General features: G+C 39.5%; 1 protein-coding gene across 13 annotated transcripts in view; it reads right to left on the bottom strand.

Moving 5' to 3' along the window:
* The window catches only part of CACNA1C (calcium voltage-gated channel subunit alpha1 C), a 433056-nt gene that overhangs the window by 166043 nt on the left and 243719 nt on the right, over positions 1-23294 (bottom strand). For all 13 annotated transcript variants that reach the window (XM_032687965.1, XM_032687962.1, XM_032687963.1 and 10 more), the window contains exons 6-7: positions 8726-8887; positions 6630-6826 (exon numbers count right to left, since the gene is read on the bottom strand). In XM_032687965.1, the coding sequence (XP_032543856.1) occupies positions 6630-6826; positions 8726-8887 (359 nt within the window). The remainder of the gene's footprint in view (positions 1-6629; positions 6827-8725; positions 8888-23294) is intronic.

The raw sequence follows: 23294 nt of genomic DNA, 5'->3' as shown, positions 1-23294 counted from the left end.
TAGCTTAGCCCCTAATTTTATAGCTCTGGGATAAAAGATTAAAGTCAAAAAAACGTCTCTGTGGTAATTAGACAGCAGCAATTAGGAAACAGTCTAAAGAAGAACACAAGAAGGAGGAATAGAGAAAGGGCAACAGAAAGACAGGGCTATTAAAGAGGTCATTCCCACGCAGGAGCACTGGGCAGAGGATCTCTATTAATACCTTCCCATAACCAATGCCAAACCCCTTATTTTTAACTGAGAGTTTCTTTCCATATAGAGGAAGGGGGCTGAGAAGTCCAGAGCAGAGTTCTGAAGGGCTCATAAAAACTTCATTTCACACAATAAGTGCATTGAACAAATGTTCAGCAGCAGGTTTTTGTGGCAGATGCCAATGAGTAAGTCACTGCTCTTACTCACTTCCAAGGCAGTGGGACAGGCAACCATGACAGTTGCATGTGCAGTTGTTTGTGAGGAAAAGGAAAACAGATTTAGGTCAGCATTTATGCAAACTACGTGCGGAAACTGCTTTTTTTCAGTGCATTAATGCTGTGGCCCTTCAGAGCTCTGAACTGTGGGCCCTCTCCCCCTGCCCACCACTGTCACAGCCAGTGGAGATGAAATAACCTCTGCAGTCACAGTGATGGGCTGCTCATACTTGCGTGCTTATTCTTTGTAAATTTTTCACGTCCATGCAAACCCCTGCCAAAAAGATGATTAAAAAACCTCAACCCCACAACAATAAAAGCCCAGTATTTTCTTGGAGGGGTGGGGGATGGGTGGGGAATAAACACCATGGAAACATGTAGACAGATATATTCTTAGAATCAGATCATTCTCTTTTGTGGAAAGCCTTAGTAATTCAAGCCTAAGTGCTGCAAGAATAAAGGGTTAGAAGGAAAAACACAGCTGGCGAAAATTGGGGGTTGCAGCTCTGCTTTTAATGTCTTCCACTTTGTGGCAATATCTCTGTATTTCTCACATCTTCCTCATTGGCTGCAATGGGCTGGGGGAGGAGGGGTGAGAAAAGCTCACAAGATCTGTCAGTGCTGTCAGCAAAGTAAATTACTTCTGTTGTTCAATTTGTTCCATTTTGATTTCATGATGGGAATTGTAAGGGTGACTTTAAGCCCCTGTTTCAAGGTGATTTAATGACTCTTGAAAGTACGATCTCACAGATTCAGAGATGGAAGGATCTTCTGGGACAGCCTGTTTAACCCACTGCATCTATATATGCTACTCTGTGCTGTCCATTGAGTCTCTCACTACAGTGTAGTGGCTCCACTGCACTGCTTTAGACCACTAACACATTTTCTTCCCTATGGTCTGGGAAAACCTAACAAGGATTTTTTCAGTTAAATCTGAGTGAGTCAACTTACTATGCACCAATCTAGGCATCTCTTCCAGGGACAGGTTAGTGCCCTGGATCTCATCCAGACTTGGCCTTAGTCCATCTATAATAATACCACAGTCTTTAGTTTACAGTTAGAGCCTTGAGGTAAACTGTTCCTGGAGGCACTGCATGTTATTTTCAGAGACATGACCAAGTATTCTGAAATGCTGTCCAAATGAAATGGGTCAAAGCCAATATTCTAAATTGATGGCAGGCTCAAGGCTGCTCATTATTAATAATCTTCAAGCAGATCAAGTAAAATTACTCGATCCTAGAAATCAAGCTGTAATGGGCAAGCAGAAAAACTTGGGACCAGGTTCTCCACTACCCAGCAGTAGGAATTGCCCAGTGCAACAACATACGGTTGTGGTTTGCAATTTCTCTGGGCTCTGTTTTCATTTATAGATATGACTGCTTAGATGCAGGGGAGTGGAGACACCAGGCACGTAAAACTGAGGCTGCAGTGGGCAGATTTGCATGCGGTGTCACAAGGCTCCAGCTGCAGAGAGCACATTTCACACAAAGATGAAAACCTTTCTAGGGACAGGGCACTGTCCAAATTGTATTTAATTCAGAAGCGAAGCTTCCCCTGAAGGACAATAACGAACTGATTAAAAATAATTAAAAAGAAGCCCTATTAGGGAAGGTTGAAAGAACTGAATCTGTTCAGATTAGAAAAAGATTAAGGGAAGATGACAAATGCCTAGAAATACTTAAACAGGATGTTATAAACTGCTCAGGAATTAATTTTCCTCCTTAGTCAACAAGACAATACAAAATAAGGGACTGCAGCAGAGACTGATCACAAAATACTAAATGACTTAATTTGTAACATTTGGATTTGCATCTGCTGCAGGAAGTTTCAAAGACTGAGGGGTCTTCAGAAACGGGCCGTGGTGCCTGCACCAAGCAAGCTGCTAATGCTGGCTGATCATACATTAAGGAGAGTTTTGAGAGTAATAACCTCAATCCTTCTACAATGCATATGAAAAATTATAATGTGGCATAAGAGGTGCCTGTCTATTCAAATGATTCTGTGAACTGACTGCACATGAGACAAAGCTGCCTGGCATTTATACTGGGACATAAGTAAACCTGGTAAGACTGAGGCAGTATAGGAAATGTGTTTCTACAAACACTTAACACTCCCTTCAACAAAGATCAATTCTTCAGTGAAGAGTCAACAAGGTTGTTTAGCACGGATTTTCATCCTGTCCAATATAGTTATTTCACATTAAAAATTTGGCTCCTTTTAAGTAATTATCCTGCCTTACATGATAGCAGTGTCAAACTGTTTTCCCTAGCATTTTTTCTTTCACATTTCAAAAGAAAACAATCCACTCACAAGTCTTATCTGCTAAGTGAGAGAGGAGATTGGAAGTGTATTGATCTTAGCGATGTCAAGTCCTTCTAGGGAATAAAAGTTTATTGCTTTCCTGTCTCTGATTATCGTTTTGTGAAGATGTGGATCACAAGCTGGGAAATACTACTATTCCATGGGAGAGGAGACAGGCTTCACTATATAGGTGAAAAGCCTACATAGGGAAGCATGAATAAAGAAGCAGGAAACTGAAGATAAAAATTTGAAGTTATTAAGTGGATTAGGAGTCCAGGGCTTGTGGAAGGTCACACAGCTTTCTAACTTTCAAACATGCAGGTTTAACCTTGCAAAGTGTGGCACATGACAGACATAAGTTTCATGAAATGACTACTGTATTTTTCAGGGCAACATGCAAAAATGTTCTAAGCTCCCTCCATTCCCACTGAGAGGAATGCAGAGATCTAGGTATCCTTCAAAAATTACTTTTGGGGAAATAAGAAGTTATAATTGAAAAGCACTTACAGAAAAGTTCAAAGCAAGGGTATTGCTCCATCGTTTAAACACTTCCAGCCAAGTAATTCAGCCCAGAGCTTTATCTGTTGTTCTGCCGAATTTTAGGTCAGGCGCATATTTTTCAGATTTAAGAAGGGAGCAAAGAAAACTCCCTACATCCACATATATGCCCTTGGAAGACTATCTCAATAGATACCAAGGACCTGGTTAGGCATCTGTGAGTCCTTGTGTTGTATTCTAACTGCGTGTGGAAAATCTCCACAGCATGATTAAGATTTTGCAAAATAAAAAGTGAGATCCTGACCTTTTGAAATTAATGAGAATTTTGCCACTGAACACAGCAGGACCCCAGATTCAAACCTGGTTATCTACCCTGAACTGCAGAGGAGCTAAGAACTTGACAGTCTGCTTGAACTTTGAATGCTCAGCACTTTTAAATATTAATTCATTAGCTTACATCCTTAAGTTTAATGAATGACCTCTGAAAATCATCACCTAAATTTTTTGTCTGCAAAACTGATTTGCAGACAAAATTTTCTTATACAGTTCTTTAATCTGTACTTTCAGTGTCAAATGGACAACAAACTCTACCTCAGGATGTAGTTGGAGAGAAAGGATCTTTAAGTCTGGATTTCTAACTTAATTAACTGTGTAGATTTATTGTCTTATAAAGCAAATTTTAATTTCCATGACCTCACTGTGGATCCAGATCTTTCAGAGTTATCTACTTGAGAAGAGCCTCCTATCTCTGCACTCCTGTGGAGATACATCCCCCAATGGGTTGTCTATGTCAAGCCCACTCTGGCCAAAAAGGTAAAGGCTGGGGAGGACAGTTGTGTATGAGCCAGACTGCACTGAGGAAATAGTGGCTCACACTGACTTTAAGACAGATACTTGTATCCTACCTCACTTACTAAAATTCTTCTGTCACTTTCAGAAAGTGAAATGTTTCATCTTCTCTATTCTTTGCTATCCAGAAGTCAGGGACTACAAAGGTTTCAAATCGCAATAGATGTGTCTGGAAATTACATGAAATTACAGTGTGAATGTTTAGAGACTGTTTCTACCTATAAATATTAAAGGGACAGTCCTTCTCATAGGTGTGCCCTGTAGTAAGTGCCCAAACAACACCTGCCCCCAGAGTAGCACAGACCCCTCTGCAGCAGGAAATACACATCCCATCTCAGATACCTTCTTTACTGGATGGCAAACACTGATCAGACTTGACTTCTATCTGCTTCTTCAACACAGCACAAAGAGGCAAAAGTCCCATGGGACAACAGTACTCAGGATTGCTTACAGTCCCATAACTGACTATGTCTGCCAGCTCAGGTGTTTACTCAAACTTTGAATTTCAAGTCTTTAAACATTAGGTAATATTTCTCTTCTTTACAACCTAAATTTCCTCCTCTTCCATTACTGAAATTTTTTTCTGCAGTGCTAACTCTTATCTTTTGTAGTCTTTTCCAGGAATAACTGGGAACTGATGATAACAACTATTTCTTTTGTTTCCAAAGCAAGCATTCTACCAAAGCCATAATCTAAGAGGCTAACTATATGGATGCCCCTAAAAATAATGAACATCAATCTGTATTAATTTCAGGACTAATTTCACCATACTGTCCCTAAATAAAAAAAGAACAGCTCAGGAAATCAGTTAAAAAAGCTGAATACCAAATAAAAGGCAACATCTAAAACCCAGGTTGGTGCAGGGACACCCTAAAAATCAGACTGTCAGCACAGTCACGTCAGAAAATCATTTGGCAGTGAGTTTATGTGTTTGGCTCCTGTTAATAGATAACTGATAACTGAGTTCTGCATGATTTATATCCAGCCATGAAAATGACAAATGGGCCCAAAAGGGTGGGAATTGGAAGGGTCTTTCATAGCACATGTCTTTGGAGAAACTGATGATAGCTTATGGACAGGTTTCACAATTCTAAATGGTATACACAGCCAAAAGTATTTTTATGTTTATTTCTGATACCTTTGACTCTCTCCTATTTCCCCTGTACTGCCTATAAATTCTCTCACTCACACACAGGCTGGAGAAATGTGAGCTAGGTGTGATAAGAAGACAGGTATATTATATATAGCCATAGCTGAGCTGTGGAGCAGTTTCATTCTCTTCCTTTTCTGACTTCTGTTCTTCTTCATCATTTTATTAATCTATACTCTCTTTTCAAGTAAAGGCAATATTTGTGCTCTGAGACCTAGACTCCCCTTGTGGTTTGATCTCTGCCCTTTATCTCAGGCATTAGAAGGAAGCTAGAGTCACCATTCTAATCTAAACTTACGAGGATAAAGAGACAACTTCTAGCTGTTCCACACAGAGACCATCTATTGCAGATAAGCTAAATCTTCAAAGGGAAATCTTGTAAACTCTAAATCACTGCTGGGTAGAAGACAGCTTCAGACTCATGTTTAAGAGAGAAGCTGATGTTGATTAACAGTGCAAACTGCCTCAGTCCAGATTATCCTTCTGTGTGCTTTGGGTCTTCTTGAGTTAAGTTGCATCATGCATTGTAGTACATCCTACCATCCTGGAGAACCACATCTCATGATGTGCCAGTCTTCCAAGTTAGTGAGAGTCTGGGTTAACCTTTTACAGATGGGGCTATGCTGTGTGAGAATTACATTCCTGGACCACAACTTGCTGCTGCAAAAGCTGATGGCAGGATCTGAGTCCAGAAACATGTTTATATATGGTTTACAAGTGAAGGCTAAATATGATTTTAACTCCTGTAGTATAATTGTATTGTAACGAATTTCCCAATATATTAGGAATTAAAAGGTACAAACTAAAGCTACTGAGATGCCCAGAATTAAGGTACAGGACAAGATGAGACTCCATTTAGATTAAAGATAATATCATGTTTTGGCTAAACATGTAACCATGATTGATACCAGTATCAGAGTTAATAGCATTAGCATAAATTTTTCTATGATTAAAGTCATAATCATAAGAAGTGCTGGAATTTGTGAGGCCTTTCTTATAAAACCTATAAGCTGATCAGTGTAGTGCCTCTGTAACATAAATGCCACAGGTAGAGCACATGGTTATCTATCACAAATATTTCTACATCAGTAATCTGGAGATGTATGAGATATTTCACTCCTGCAGAGAGGGTCTTTACATGACTTTCTGCTCAACAAGGGTACACTGCAAATCTTCAAATCAATAAGCCACTTGCCTCTTTCAAAATTAAAATATCAATGGAAAGTCAACATTTATGTTTGATTTAATTGCACCAGATAAACCCTCCCATTTTACCTAATAATATGCTGAGTTAATTAAAGCTCCATGCTAGCAACCATGCCTTCACCATACAGAGCAAGCAAGAAAGCTAAAGCCCCCAAGTTTCCACATAGCTGGTGAGCACATGAGCAGGACCTTTCAGCTTATCATTTTCGGATACGTACCCAGTAGAGCACATCTGTCCAGCCCTCCATCGTGATGCACTGAAACACTGTCAGCATGGCAAAAGCAAAATTGTCAAAGTTCGTGATGCCATGTTTAGGTCCCTCCCAGCCTGCCTTGCACTCCGTGCCGTTCTGGCACTGCCGCCCGTGCGCAGACTGGGGGGCACAGGGAGACGGGTCGTCTTCTGCAGGTGTATCTTGAAGGAGAGAAGGGGGGGGGGAAAAAAAAGGAGATGAAGAGAACGAATTGCCATTGGACCCGCCGTGAAGGATATCTGATTTTAACAAATGCATTTTGCAGCGAGTTTGACAGATTTCTCAGGAACACACGGGCGACTGCTCGCTGTTGTGCTTCACTTTCTTTTTGTAAAAAAAAAAAAAAAAATTTCAGTGAAGCCGTCAAATTTTATAGTCAAAACAGAGATGGACTTTTTTTTTCAAAGCATACCCTCCTGTGAGGAAGAAGTCACGCTTTTCAACATGAGAGGGAACGTCAGACCAAGTCTATTATGTTTCATTAGGTTGCACGTTGTGACCATAATGGCAGCGTGTTCGTTCCGCAGTCACCCGGCATCTGGGTTAACCTTGGAAGGCAAGTGCAGCACTGATGGCCATTCTGTTGAAGGAGGCTGAGCCCCTGCAGCACACAGGCTTCAGTGCTCTGGAGACAAGATGATATGGCACTGGGCCACTGCTGAATTAGAGCAGAGAGCATCTGGAGCTCTGCTCTTCTGGAGTTTAGAAGCTGTGTGGCATTTTATCAGTAGCCCAGTGGCACTCAGAAACTCTATAAGGCAGTTGCTTGATTATCAACCCCTTATTCTGTACAGATGTTTTCAGAGATCTAAGAACCCATACAACAAGCCAAACTAAATACTTTGGTATACGAAAAATGCCACGGAAAACGTTTTTATAAGCACAAAAATTTCTGCAATATTCTTTAAAAAATATATGGATTTCAGATCTTAAGGCTACATTTTTAACAGATGCAGGTAAGTATGTGTAGGGGAGCAGGTAATTATGTTTGTTTCACATCTTATATGGTAAACAATTTAATTTTCCGAAAGTTATGACCATATTCTGATCATTAAAGAATGCCACAAACAGTAATATTAGAATTAGGTGCCATAATGTAAATATTTCCGGACAGAATGGAGAAAGATATGCACACTTTAAAATGTAAACCAGAGTGACAATTCATTATACTTCTAGCATCATTTCCAGAAAATGAAATCTGCCAACATTATAAAAGCAGAAAATACAGAACTTCTGAAACAATTTCCTGCTGTAAAATATTTTCTTAGTTATGAGTTGCTCTGGGTCCTAGGCATTAGCACCCACCACCACATGAGAAATCGATGCTGTTCAAGTTCAATAAATTAAATGAAAAAGAGCAGATGGTTAGATGAGTGAGTGACAATGCAATTGAACTACTTTGAAATGGGAATATTTCTTTCTGTAAATAATTTGAAAGTTCTTTCCTGATGGATTTGATGCAAAAATTTTCTTTTCATTAATACAATTTTGTTTTCTTACTAGTTCCATTTCTAACCACAGGCATGGTCTGTGATCAAAAAAAAGGTACAGCCTTGAATTATATATTCCTTTACAATGACACTGGTTTAAAACAAAGATGTATTTGTGTATGAGACTTATAATAAAATATATGAGTTTTAAATTTCTGTGATGCCATGTCATCTGTAGTTCAGTCTGCTAACGACAAAATTATCACTATTTTAGCGTTGCCTGAGCCTCTGGGAGATTTGTTAAAGAACTCAGGTTGGCTTGTTGTGCCAAAGGTCCACATTAAAAAGTCCATGACTGTTTAGCAGGAATCAATAGCTTTGCATGTAGCCTTTACAGACAGGCCAACAGCTGAGTGTTCAAGATGAGGAAGCTAAAATGTCACAATTGCAGTCTCTCTGCATCACAGGGGATTCATACCCAAGAAGCAGAACAGAGGAGCCACCCCTGTGTAACCCCAAAAAGGCAGTGTGCAATAGCCACCCATCTCCTGTGCCAGCACAAATGTTCCATGACTTATAGGAAAAGCCTCCCTCCAAAAATCTTTGTACGTGTGTACGTGTTCCCCTTACCTATCAGTCCCCCTTGCACATGGTAGCAGGTCTTATGCATCTTCCCCATGAATAACTCCAGTCCAATGATGGCATAGATAATAATGACAAACAGCACCAGCAGGGCAATATGCAACAAAGGGACCATGGCCTTGATAATGGAATTTAAAACCACCTGGAGACCTGCAGAGAGAACAGAAGGAAGCACTTATCAGCAAGAGAACAAAATTTAGAGAGGCTATAAATTTCACAGTAGTATGTCAGTTTTATTTCATTCCCCCTTACCTGAACTCATTATCTTGATGATGTAAAGATATACATTCACAGATCAACTCCCTCCAGAAGTTTCCCAGCATTTCATAAATTTACTATTTTGGCCTAGATCACAGACTAAAGTAAAGCTTTTTTTAGATAAGATGTTAACTTACCTGTCACCAAAATACCACCTCCCTGGGAAGGGAATATATTAGCTGTTTTGCCTATTCATGAAAAACATGCCTAAGGTGTTCCACACACAGTACTGGGGAGAGCTAAAGTATGGGGAAAACAAAGAACAACCAGAACTGAAGTGGGACAAGAACTGTGAGACACACAGCAAATGCTGAGGTGCCACAGAGTTGCACTCCAGAGCGTGGGGAGAGATGACAAACTGAAGTCACATCCCTACTTTGATTCTGGGTTCCTGCAGAGGTCAAGAAAGTCCCAGGCAGAGCCTGAGATGCTGAAGGACCACCAAACCCACACTTAGTGAGAGCTCCCAGTCTTCTCAGAATTGCCCTCTGCTCCACATCCCCCTCACCTTATTTCACTCTCAACAGAGGGAGAGTCAGAATCAGCAGTGTTGGTTTGCTCTGAGGATTAGGGATCACTTTTTAACAGAGGTTGTCCAGAAAGGGGTATGAATAAAATATTATTACATGACTGTTGTTAAGACATGAAACTGTTAGAAATCCTAATCATGAGGAAGCTAAACATTTCCAGAATGGGAAGGTGACTTGCCGCCAAGTTTTCTAAAGCACTAAGCAGCAGTACACTCAGATGCACTGGACTCAAGCTGCAGATTCATGTGCCTCTGTCTCCTTCTCCTCATTTCGTAAAACCAGAATAATAAAGCCAGCCTCATAAGCCTTTAGTAAGGATTTGCATTTACAAATGTCTTAAAGTTGTTATCACTGGTAGCAACGATGGCAACCACTGTCACTGGCAAGTTATTAATGCTGGAAGTATTGAGAGACCTCTAGAACCCTGTAGTCTACAAATAGCCACACCAGAACAATTACAAGCTCATGATTTTGCAATGACTGAGAGCCAGAAGTCATTAATGTCTCCTGCAAATGCTGTCATCTCCTCGGAGAAGTTGATATTAGCTGTGATTTTTGAAAAATGTGATTCATGAGCTGTAAATGCCTGTTATACATCTGCCAAGAGAGTTTGCAATAACTATTAACTTTGAAAATCTATCATCTGAGATTTTCATTTTTTTTTTTTTTTACTTTAAAAAAAAAAAGCCAACTAATTTGAATACTTTCTTATAAGGATGACACATCTCTTGACAAGCACTTTCACTTGTAGGCAATCCACTTGTCAATTCACAGCTAAGGCTGAGACTGTGTTTGCTCCGCAGCCTTGATGGAAAACAGCAGAAACCATCAAAGGTGGCATCAGCTGCCCAGCCAGCAAGATCAACTCACTGTCTGCTGGCAACCTAAAGCTGGGTACTAACATCCCTCTAGTCAGAAGAGGTTTTCAGGTTTCTACAGTCAGTTCAGATATATGTTAATGGTTCATGCTACTACCCAAAGGGAGAGACGTTCAGCATGAAACATTCTGGCTTTCACAAACTGATTCTTACATGAAGTACATTACTGACAGGATCAAAACATCCCGTACAAGAATGGGCCTCTTTGCTTGCTCAGTTGCCTCTGGGTACTCCTCTGGGTAAGCAATGCCTCTGGAGGAAAAAGAAATTGCTGTGCTTACATGAGGCAGTCAAGCTTTTCCTCTAGATGTTCACATTGTTCAGTCTACTAATTCTAAATACGTACAGAAAACATCACTCCAATTCTTTATATCAGTCAGGAATGTCACATTCACTAGAAAATCAAAACACTGTCCCATCTACTTCCAAAAAATGTCAACAATACAAGAAAGTTAAAAGACTACAGATGGCTACAAACCTGAAGAAAAAATCCCAAAACTTTGCAGGTTGAAATATTTGTAGCTTCAAACAAATCTACAAAAAAGCAAATAAAGGCCTCCCTTTTTAGTGATTTTAGTGGATCCTTGTTAATCCAACATGTAGCCAAGATTACGAGGTTAAGAGTTCTAATACCAGGTCTTACGTAATTTACCCTTAATTATTATTATTAACTGATTTATTATGCATCATAGGACATACCCAGTACTCTTGAGAGGGTACCGAGAACAGACAAAAAGATGAACAAAAAAGCTTTCTCATTTTAAATACAGCTTCATTATCACTCACTTCATAAAAGTGCTTCAGCTACTACAGATGTCCAGAGAAGATAATATCTGCACAAATCAATGCCCTTTGTGTTAACAAAGCAGTACTTGTGAAATCAAAGGCTTGCACCATAAACATGAGATGACAAGGTGTTTAGGCAGTCAAGGGGAACAGGTACCACCAGAAGATGTACAGGACCTCCAGCCAGCTTAATTAGAGAAAATTTTCTTGAGGATAATAAACAAGCTTTGAAGAGGAGATGAGGTTCTGAATACTGTTAGCATGAATTGATGTGTGTGCTGTGCAGTGCTCCATTAGGGCAGCCTGTTTTCAAATCTTGATAACTCCAATAATTAGCAAGCTTAAATACATTACCATTAAAGTATTCAGAGAGAAAAGTTAAAAAAATACTAACTATGCAGCAACTTGGGAAATGTCCTCAGGAGATGTAACGTATGCTATTTGTGGAAGGGCAAGAGATACATGCACATCACCAGGCTCCCTGCATTGTTGTCAAGCTTATACAGCAATACAGCTACTGCCTGTAAATTACTTTATTCTCACTTAGGCAGCCACTTCCAACACGAGTAGCTGTTGCAAGGAATGGTATGAGGAACCCTGTCCAGAGAAGTCAGAATGCCCTATCAGGAAAGGATTAAAGGACTGGGGAAAAGCCATGGGCAGGTGGAACAGAGAAACTTTTTTAATAAAAAAAAAACTTCACATGCCTCAAAACATATCAAATCTATGTTCTGAAACCTGAGAGGTGCAGATCAGTGTCTGGGGATGATCATATGTGTTTCTGATCAGAGTAAATGGAAGCAAATCATCTCTTTACAAGCAGTCACAAAATTTTTTTTCTAACAAAAGGTGAGAATTCTACACACTTTTACAGGCTCTTTCCCTGTGTAGAGAAAGAAAAGACAGTTCAGCTTATAAAAGAATGATTTCTCTGACCCAACTCATACATGCTCTTAATCTTTGCACGGTGCAACACATGGGTATCACCCAACACAGGTGTTCACACCATTGCACATCTTTGGCATTTTTTTCTCACTTGTGGAAGAATGGCTTGCACTCCTAGCAATGGGTTGTGCAGCTTATAATCGTAATTAAATCAGAGTGGTGACCTGATCAGACTGCAAAGCTGGCCTCTGGATTTCAAGGAGGTGATACCATTAACTGCCTTGTCACAGCAGAGCCAAATTTTTACAGCGTTGCTTTACCGGGGCTGGCAATGCAATCCTTGGCCAACCATCAACATGGGGTCTTGACCTTAAGTCCTGACAAGCAAATATAAAAATAAATGGTTTTCAAATATTTGGCATTCTAAACGTAGTTACTCATTTGTGGAAGCTCTCTCCGTGTGCTAGACACTCTCCAGACATCTGTGAAGGTACAGCATCTGCCTGGAGGAGCTCACTCCAGGCTGGACACAGACATAACTGCACAGGGATTAGGGAAAGTGCTACGAAAGGGATTGTTTGCAGTTTTTAAGCCCATGCTTTTCTTCTGTTAATAATTGAAGATCTTAAACAACTCGTAGTATTTATTTTAAAAGCACTTCAGTTTACCTTTAAAAAAAAACCCTCTTGGCTGAATTCTGTTGGCTGACACTGATTCCATAAATGTTTCAGCAAGCAAAACACGCTAATGCCATTCCCCGGGCTTACAGAATTTAGCATTTATTTACACTGATAAAACATTTTAAATATTTATTACATGGGAAAAACATTGCTTTTTATACCAGGTCAAGCCCTTTTTTGCCTCTAGAGGACTGCATCAACCCAAAGGTTTAGGATACAACTGGGGAGCAGGGAGACTAAGGAAGAAAGAAGAAAAAAAGCTTATACCAAGTAACACTGATCTCTCTCAAAGCTGTGGGAAATACACTGCTGGGGGTGCTGCAGGTGTTTTAGAACTATTATATGGTGCTGTACTTTTCTCTCAGGAAGACAGTGATGAGAGGGGCAGGTTGCTGTCTCATCGATTCAGACAGTTATTGAAGAATGTGCTTTATCTCTAAGCATGTAAGTGTCTGCACCTAAAGCAATGGGATTACCTACACACCCCATTGTGTACTTACAAGCTTTCTTGGATTTCAACCAATGCTCTGCAAGATGGCACCAAAAAAAAAAAAAAAGTGCACCAGACTCAGCTGCTAAAATGCACTTGGCATTGTTGCATTGTGGAACATATCCAAGGAAACTAATGGTAGGTTGGTCTCAGAACTCACTTTTGGGCCTTTCCAAGCACAGCTCTAACTCACATTTTTACGTGTCTTTAATTTTGGATCTGATCTGGTATGCTGGACAGGGCAGTTTCCTGTTCTCATCATCTTAGTTGTCCAGGTCTCTAGAGAAAGTGTATCCCAAGTCTACTCTTCCATTGGTTTTGCAGGGCTATATTTTGACTACCCTGTGGGGATGCCTGAATCATAAGTATGAGCAGGGACAGTCTCATACAATTGACCACTTGAAAATGAGCAGGAAGAAAAGGGAAAGAAGAGGACTTTCAACCCCATCCATCCCTCCTCTGCCTCCTGATATACACACAAATACGCATTTTCATACTTAGGCCAGTGCCAGGGGTGTGGGAGGTAATTATTTTTCTGCTAATATAGTTCAGAAGAAAACTACTACTTTTTGCAAGCAGGGAGGAAGCAGAGGAGGATCTGTGACTCAGCACAGTGCCTGAGTCAGATCACTTCTGGGAACCACTCTTCAGTGACAGAGTCTATGCACCATTCCCAGCCAGGAGTGAGGCCTACCCACAAATCACAGTTATTTCTGATGATACGCTGAGAGACTGCCACTACAGTTATCACTATTTCTAAAGCACAAGCAATATAACCAGTAATATTCCCCAAAGTGGATGTTTATAATTTAAGAAATGTAGACATCAGCTAAGAAAATTGAAAAATATTAAATATTCATAAATATGAAAGGTTTTATACCAATTTTAAAGCAAGCCTGGAAAACGTCAGACGGTTTTAGCACAAAAAGGTCAACAGTCGTGGCAAGATATCTTAGATAAGTACATCTGCAATGATTTGTGAGGGAAAACATGGAGGACTTTCTTCCCCAGTGTTACAAAAGGAACTCATATGACACAGTTCAGCTAAGGACAGCTGTACAATAACAGTTTGGGAAGGTAGTCCCTTTCTGTCTTGCTGGAGTCTCAAAATATTAGTAGCAGATTTCTAGATAAAGCAAATTCTGTGGGTGTAGTGCAGCATTCCTGGGGCTGCAGATGTCATTTCTATTTCAAGAATAATAGGGAAGCTCTTGGAATAGGAAGGAAAGGCACGACACAGGACAGAAAACTAGTTGAAGCGAAAAGAAAAAGGAAAGACATCTTTTTAAGCTGAATGGTGACTATTTTGGAGCAGGTAATGCCATATAAACATACACAAACATTCAATTCAAAACCATGTGCCGGAATGAATAGAAAAAGGAAAGTTTTGGCATCTGCTCACTCTGTTCTCACTCCTGCATTTTCAAACCATGTCTTCCTTGACTTCCCAAACCGAAATACACACACAAAAGGAGACTCATACAAATGGGGAAGTGTATGTGAACACAATTGCTTTATGTTTGCCAAGTCTTGCAATACCACCCTTGCCTCATCCTTTGAGGCGAGAAAGGAACAGCAGAACAAAAACAAAAGCCACAACAAAACCCAGCTCTTCCTTCTGGATCCTTTTCTCTTGGGAAGCAATTCATCTTAAGTATCCTCTGCTTGTCAGAGTGACCTAACTTAGACAGTCAAACAATACAGCTTGCCCTGAGCGTGGTGGCCACACAGCCCCAGCTTTTGGCTGCCTGAGGAGGGTGGTTTGGATAAATGTACACACTGGTTTAGGCATTTGGACTCTCTGCTGGAACAGGACCTCTTCTACCACTCATACAAGCATCTCTCTCTCCTCCTGGGGGGCTTTTTTTAACAGCTTTTTGTTCGAAGTACATAAGCATTCACTTTCTTATGAAGTTGCTTGATGATTAAAAGACCTCGCTCATCTTTCCAGATCCAACACATTAGATAGCTCCTACAAGCTCAATTTTATCCTCCAACCAGTTGATCTTAGCTCAGTTCAGCTGAAGATGAGGTCCAGGCAAGACCTTTAGACATTCAATTTTGAACAAAGACCACAGCTTGTTGTAAAATAGTCTAATGAAGAGAGCAGGGAGGATGAGGGGGTAAAGATTGTACTTGACTTATAAAGGGGACTTGTAAAGATTGGTTGAAGGTAAGGCAGGTAAAGGGTGTGCAGTTTCTAGGTCAGCAAGGATCAGCTGTCACCCTTTCCCAGGAAATAGCTTTGATTTTCTCCTGAGAGGATGATCATGAACTGAGAAAACTGTTCTTGGGCCCATTGTAAAGGTTTTATCTATACTTAATCACTGTGAAGGATCACAAATAGGAAGAACTGTTCTTCACCCTTCCTAGAGCTATGCAAACCCAAGGACAGTTTGGCCTGAAGACTGCACCAGTTCTCAGTGAAATGACCCATCATATTTCCACTTTTTTAATTTCTTCATGCTCAAGCACAGCTGTGACAGAGCACAGTTTTTCAAGCTCCAGTTCAGGAGGAAATTTTGGTCTAGTCCTGTGCCACTGGATTCAATCAGAAAACTTGTATAGGAATGTGGCAACATGAAGTACTGTCTTTTAGTCTGGTCAAGTGAACATAAAGAACCCCTGAAACTGATAGTTAAATAACCTCTGAACTGAGATAAGGATGAGAAAGCTTTGTTTCAGGATGCTTGTTGTTGTTTGTACACACCTCTGAGAAATGACTACACACATTACTAAGTCCTAAGGATATAATTTTCAAAACAAGGAACTATGGACACCTGTAAGTGCTAAGGCATCATAGTAACAGAAATGGGCTCAAAGCACTTGGGTCTCAATTGTTTGAGTGGACCATTAATAACTGTTGGGCTACAAGTGCCTTTGTAAAGTTTTCAACATTTTTTACTGTTTATTCTCATAATTCCTGAGGTATGTGGATGTTAATTTCCTTTCTGCATTATAAATAATAGAGTAGTTTAATTGTTTCAGGTCCTTCTTTAAATACTCCTTTTAACTCATCACCTGTGAAGAGGTTTAGAAAAAGCAGAAGCTTAAAAGTTAACAAATGTTCACAGGGATTCTGCAAATATAAAAGTGCATCCAGGGATGATGATATTATAGTCTTGTAGTACGTGGAGAAAAATATATTGATGGCAGAAATTGATCTTCTCACAGGTTAAATGCTCCAACATATAAAAATTGACATACTCTGAGTTACACTAAGTTTTAACTTCTCATGATAAAAGAATTAAAAAAAAAAATTGGATAGAATTGCATAAATCCTAAAACTTTCTCCTTAGCTGGCTATCTGTGTAGAAGAGCAGCATTGTATATGACAAACACAGGCAATAAAGCCCTGGAGAAGAAAACTCATTCTACCTCTTAACTTGGGACAGTGCTTAATGGGCATAGATGGGACTGAGCTCTGGAGGGACACAGCATGACATCATCTGGAGTATTTTGACAACCTAAAAACAAGAAGCAACCTGATCAGGTAATGAAAGAATTTATGCAAGCCACACAATGTGGGATCAGTGCTGTGTTACTGCCTTGATGTACACTTTGGGGTTTTTTTTGTTTTCTCTTTTTAAACTACTGAAAATGTTGTTAATAAAAAAATGCACGGTATGATGTTAAAATCCTTGAAAAGACATGGCCAGACAAATCTGAACAACTCTGACTCTTAGTTTTAAGAACAGAGAGTGGATTTAGGCACTTATCAAGTCAGTGGTTAATCAGTCCCATCTCAGAATGCCTAAAACTCCAGATTGCTTTCTTTTCCACACTAGTAAGACTGTTGTTTTTGATCTTTATAAACCTTATTAGACTTAAAACTCTGCTTGCACGCATCAGATAATAAAATGCTTTAGAGGAAAAAACACTTTCTGACATAAAAAGCAAAACCTCCTTTAGCTCACTAGGTAGCTCCAGTATATTTGGACAGAAAAATTAATGGTTACAGTTCTCACAAATACATATTTGTCAGAAGAAAGAATGGTTCTTTATTGATATTTACTTCCTTTGTAACTTTCTTTACAACTTGAACAATTCAAAGATTTTTCTACAGATTGTGTATGTATTGCTAGAATGCACTGAAACTAAACATGTATTTATTTTTAATTTCCTTTTACATATAATAAGCTGTCTAGAGGGAACCATAAGGCTTTCTTGCTGCAATCTGAAGAGCTAAATTAAGTTCGTAACAGATACAGAAATCTACAAATATAAATCTGAGAGGAATTTGGCCCCCTCGAAGTAAAAGTAAAGTGAAATCATGATCTCAGCTTGGAATGTGAAAAGCAAAAGGTGGGCTAAAGCTTGAGTTCAAATTTTCACTGCTCTTGTGAGGGCATGGGTGAGACTCTATCCTAAAGTCTTTCATTTGGCAGTGCTTAGTATAAACAACAGAACTGTTAGGTTTAAAGCAAGCCTTTGTAAAGCTTATGTATATGAATATATGGACACACTGGTTGGATCTCTGACCAAGACATCAAACCTGCTTAAAAGGGACTTCATCTTTTGGTAACTTCCAATACATATAAAAACCAATGTACAGCAATGGCCTATGAGAAAACACCAGTTGAAGAAATGTGCTGAACAACAAGAAAAAACACTTATTAAAAAAAAAAAAATAAATCACCAAACCCAACAGCCAATGCAAAATAAGACAGAAATCTCAGCCAGGCTGCTAGTTTAGTGTGCTAACAGTAATAGAAAATAAATACCCCCAATAGATTAAACTTCTAAGATATATAGCAGTCCTCTGCAAGAATGGTATCTGTTTGTAAGATGAGATGCTTGAAGAAAGTTTAGAGAGGAGAGGAGGTTTTGTAATCCAATAATGAAATTGAATTTCCATAGCTCCTTCCACTGCTAAAGAAAACAAAATTTAGTAAGTCCTATGGAAAAAAGTGACAAAAATAGATTTTTTTAAATAATTTTTTCTATTTCTTTTATCCCGTGAGCTCCATTCTGTCAAAAAAGCTTTTGATATAAAACTGTTGAGCAGCTTTAGCATTACTGAAATTGAAAAAAGATTCTTTGCAGAGGGTTAGCAGATGTTTTCTGAATCATGATTGATGTGGTAGGGCAAACCAGCAGAAGATAATCTAAAACTGAAAAAATAAGAGGCATAGCTACTAAGACAACTCAGAAAAAAATAGTTGAAACAAAGGGCAAAACACATGTGGGATAGGTTACTGTTACATGTGTTAAACAGAAATTGGATTTGCTTCTGGAAAAAAGGGAGATTAAGAAAGATGTCTGATCTCCTTCCCTTTTCCTTGGCAGAAAGAAAACTTTGATAAAATTTTAACTGGGCAGGTTACGTGGGCTGTCATCTGTCTTTGGTCCATACTTCTCCATGATCAGAGTAGCAAATTATTTGTTCCATCAGTGAACATCTTAAGCAGAGAAAAGTTTATTAGCTTTTCATACCAGACAATCTCCCCGTGTTCTCAACTCGCACAGTAATACCAAGCAGATGTAACTCAGAAGGCAGTAGCTGATTTTGGAGAAATCTACATTAAAGAGAAGAGGGAAGGTCTCCAACAAATTTATTTAGCCAGTGAAATTTTAAAATATTATTTCCTCATATTACCTTCCTCTCACTTCAGTGTTCTTTTGTTTTTTTCTTACTATAGCACTTATACAAGATGCCGTATTATTACAAATTCAGATAATCACTGAAAAAAAAATATTTATTTGTAGACTTAAAATGCATTCACTGGTTGAGAGAACTATCTGACTGGTCCACTGTTCTGTGCTTTGCCGATATTTTGATAATTCTTTGTGAGAATCACAGCAATGACTACAGGCATCTAATAATGCTTTTGGAAGGTCGGGACAAACTGAATTAATTCAAATAATGCCAGAGTCATGGAACATCCACGTACAGCCTTGTGTCCTGAGCAAAACCTATGAACTCTCTTGTGTCCCACTTCTGAGATGTTTGCTACCCAGTGTGTGTTAGTCACACCTTTGAGAGAGGACGGAAAGAGAATGTTAAAAAGTCCCAACAGGTCAGTAACACATTAATAGCCATACAGGCACTTTAGAGAAAATGAACAAAGGACTTGAAATCGTTGCTTACAAGATCTTAAGTTAATAAGCAATACAGAATTCAGCCAGTTGTAGTCTAAGTATGCATTTGGTGCAAGCTTGGGATGACATCAGATGCAGTAGAGATGTCATCTGGGAGAGAATGTGAGAAAAAAAACAGAGTAGATCATACTCTTACTATTTTGATGTGGAACAGCAATATCTTGCCTTGCCCATCATGGTGACAGCAACAGCCAGCAACTACAAGTGAGCAACAGGGAACCCAACACACTCCTGCTGATACCAGTTAGCTACAATCTGTATGGATGCTTCTGCTCCTTTATGGTCCAGACAAAAGCACATCTAAACAACAACACAAACTATTCTTAGGAGACAGCAGATGGCATTCTTTGATTTTCAGATGCTTTAGGACAAGCAATGTTGATGGCAGGGGCTCTGTCTCAGAGCCATGCCCTATACCCAGTTCTCTGAATGAGGACTCTGGGCATAACATGAAGAATGAAAAAAGGGGACTAGAAAGAAAGTCTGATCCATCCAGAGCACTTCTGAAAGATCTCTTACTAAGCCAAGCTAGAATTTTTTTATTATCTCCATGTCTGCTCTTTGATGTCAGAATGGGCTTTGTTCTCTTCATTTGGAAGGGACTGCCTACACCCTGATGTGGTCCCACATTATGGTATTGGGATTTTTTGGTTGTGAAGATGTGCTGAATAATCATGCCAGCATGCACAGTAATTGGTAGGATAAAGGCTGACACTGTTATTGGATACATTTGTAGTTAGTGTTATTTTTAAAACAGCTACATAGCCAAGATCAAATAAATATTTCCCTGTTTTCACTGGCGTTCCTTAAATATGAGCAAAATCTTTATTACAGCAACAACGTGCCTCTGTGAATAATCTTTACTAAGATAAACCTCTTTTGGCTACATCAAGCTAACTTCTTCTGCCATAAATTACATCATTCTGTAGGTTGTACCTCTCAAGGAACAGTGCTTTAGGTCCTGGTTGTGTAATCCCTACTCACAGGAATGATCTTCATCTACAGGAGATGCTATGCTAGAATCAAGTTACTCCCTTGAGTAATGGTGACCTAAGCAAATAAAGGACTTGCAAGCATGTGTAGAGTTTTAAGTTAACTATGAAGAAACAAACTTAATGAGGACATTTGGTTCAGACTGTTCTATCTTTTTTAATCCGCTCCCTTCCCATTTGTAATGAAAGCAAAACAAATTGGCCACTTGAGATTACGAACAGCTAAGCAAGGACATGGGAAAGGTGGTGCAACTTGTCCTCACATGCTGTATGTGCTGGAGAGATGGTGCAGACAGTTAAGAAGTCTTGTTCAAGAATGAAGGAGAGCATCAGAAATCTGCCTGAGAGCACGTTTCCTACAGTTTCTAGAGCTCAAGAGAAAAGAAAGGAACTGGACTTGGTAAAACCCGAATTATTTAATGTAAAAACAATGACGTTTGAGGCAGAACTGGAATTTGGAAGCCAAATTTTGCCTAAAGGTATTTCCAGCAGTTCCCCCTGTTGTCAAGTACCTTTATTCTCATAGGTTTGGTGTCAGTAAATTGCCAAGTATATTGTCTCCTCCAGCTTACTGTATTCTCTTGCTCCTACACACAAACCTTTCACAGGTGGGAAGCTTAGATCAGGCCACTTCTCCCATCTCCTCACGTTGAAGGCAGGATTTTCCACTGGTATGCAGTGACCACCATAACCTCACATGCATCAGGAGGGTAAATGTAAGCCCCTTACTCCACCAGTGACAGTGAATAAATGCAAACCCTGTGCAAAACATGACTGTCAACCATACTTTGCTAGAAACATACACATTGCAAAAGAAAATTGACTTTCTGACAGCCAGTTATCATTTCCTTAAGACTTTGCATGTGCTGTACAACATATAAAAACAGTCAATGGCTCACATTTCTTTGCCATATTCCAAAACTACATGGTTCTCAAAAGAGATGTCATTTTGGATTTGTTGAATTCTCTGTGTTTATAACCTCAATTACATTATTTCCTCAACTCTATGAGGTGTTGTTATTTTCTTGCACGATGCAGAAAACAATGAGAAATTACAGTTGAAAAGTTCAACTGGGCAATAACAAAAAAAACACCCACCCATACATCCCAAATGAAACCAGGTAATTGCATTGGATGTGTTTTATTTCAACAGCTGCAAAATGGAATCATTGCAATAGCCTGAGCTGTGCTGTCACAGTGGCTGGGAAGGCACTGCAGGCCAAGCAGGAGGGCAATTACAGGCCAGACAGTCAGGTGTTGGGGACAGAATAAGGCAAATGTCACCACTGCACACTGAGATACAGAGAGAGCCCAACAACATCTAGGGCTGCTCTAGGTCACGTCCTCACGCTCCAGTAAGGTGGTTTGGCACACCCAAGTTGACACGGTGCTGTAACTGAGAACAGTGTATTTCCCTTGGGAAAGAACACTTGAGTGTAGTTAAAAATCACCATTTCAGTCTCCCTTCTTTACACAGTACAGGCAGGATGTAAGGTTCCAGGAGCAGAGTGCCTGCAGCAGGAACTTGGCCCTCTGTGTGGTGCTTGATCTTTCTTTACTGGCCTAGCCTTCTGCACACATCAAGTGGAGAGGTTATGAGGATGTTTCAATCACATCCAAGTTCAATTTGGCTTCTGGAATAATTCAGGTTTACAAGGATTACACAAGAGAGAAAATGTTATATCTGTTCCCCCCTGGTTAAGGACACTACCTCCAAATCAACTCTGATGGAAGATTAAGTCTTTGGTATACTACCAGTTTCTAGCTCACAGCACCAAGAGGTCTTCTGATAGGCAATGAGCATCAACCTCCCATTTTTATAAATCATTCAAGAAGAGATTTAGAGTCCTGGAATCAGGGATGATATAGAGGAGTTGCTTAGTTTTACATTAGGAGGATTACCATGGTGAGTCTGACGTGTCCCTGCTGTCCTGAACTCTGTAAGTTACTCTGTATTTTGCTACAGAAGTCCCTCTGTATTTTTCTTTCAGTGTAGGGTATCTCTGAATTATGAAATTATACAGACAGAATTCCCCTACGATTTCAAATTATTAGATTAGATCACATTCCTTAAAAAAGGGGAGGAAAAAATATTGCCAGTCTTACTGTTAAGAACAGTCATCACTGGAAAATGCAGACTATAGCCTAAACATCTTGTAAGCTTTTTAAAGCCTTTTGCTCTTACTTTTCCATAAAAAACCTGACCGCAATTTAATATGCAAAATGTACTTAGGCAGTGTCCCAGACAGAATAAAACTAGACAGAAATAAATCCAGTCCTATCACCCCTGGGACTTCCTTGCTTCATCTACATGCAATAATATGGCAAATTAATAACAAACACAACTTTGCCAATCCAGCATCTCTCGAAGGGGCAACACTTTCCTCATGCATTACTCTGCCCATAGAGCCTTTGAGTTTTTTTTTCTTCTCATCTTCATTGCTGTAAGTGGTGAATGTGGCATCATATATGTGGTCCTGAATGGTTCAGATCTATCAGGACGTTGCAGGTAAAGGCAGGATACTTTACTACCTATTGCAAAGTTCAAAGAAACAGCTTGATTAATGCCAGAGAGTTTGGGATAAGGATGGAAGACGACTGTGGTAACGAGAAAACATTGCAAAGAATATGGGGTAGAGAACACTGCTGGGACTGCAAAGAGAATTATAAATTTTAATAGATAAGAGCATTTCAGGCCAAATGAGAACTAATTGTAATGAGACACACCAAAATCTAAAAATGTTTAAATTTTTCATTCGCCTTGTCTGAAGGTGCCCAATTTTCTCAGGAACTCAGAGTAATCACGGACTTCAACAGAAGTACCGTTCCGAAAAATTAGTCACTCCAGTTAATTATTTAAATACATGTAAAGGTAGTCATCTCGAGGCATTCACAGAGGAAAATTCTAGTCTTATTTCATTTTAACTAAAAAATGTACTCAGCCAGATACAAGCTG

This window comes from Chiroxiphia lanceolata, chromosome 5, assembly GCF_009829145.1.
Source record: "Chiroxiphia lanceolata isolate bChiLan1 chromosome 5, bChiLan1.pri, whole genome shotgun sequence".
NCBI classification, from domain to species: domain Eukaryota; kingdom Metazoa; phylum Chordata; class Aves; order Passeriformes; family Pipridae; genus Chiroxiphia; species Chiroxiphia lanceolata.
The sequence above is the reverse complement of the archived record's forward strand: the minus strand, read 5'-3'. Positions and strand labels throughout refer to the sequence as shown.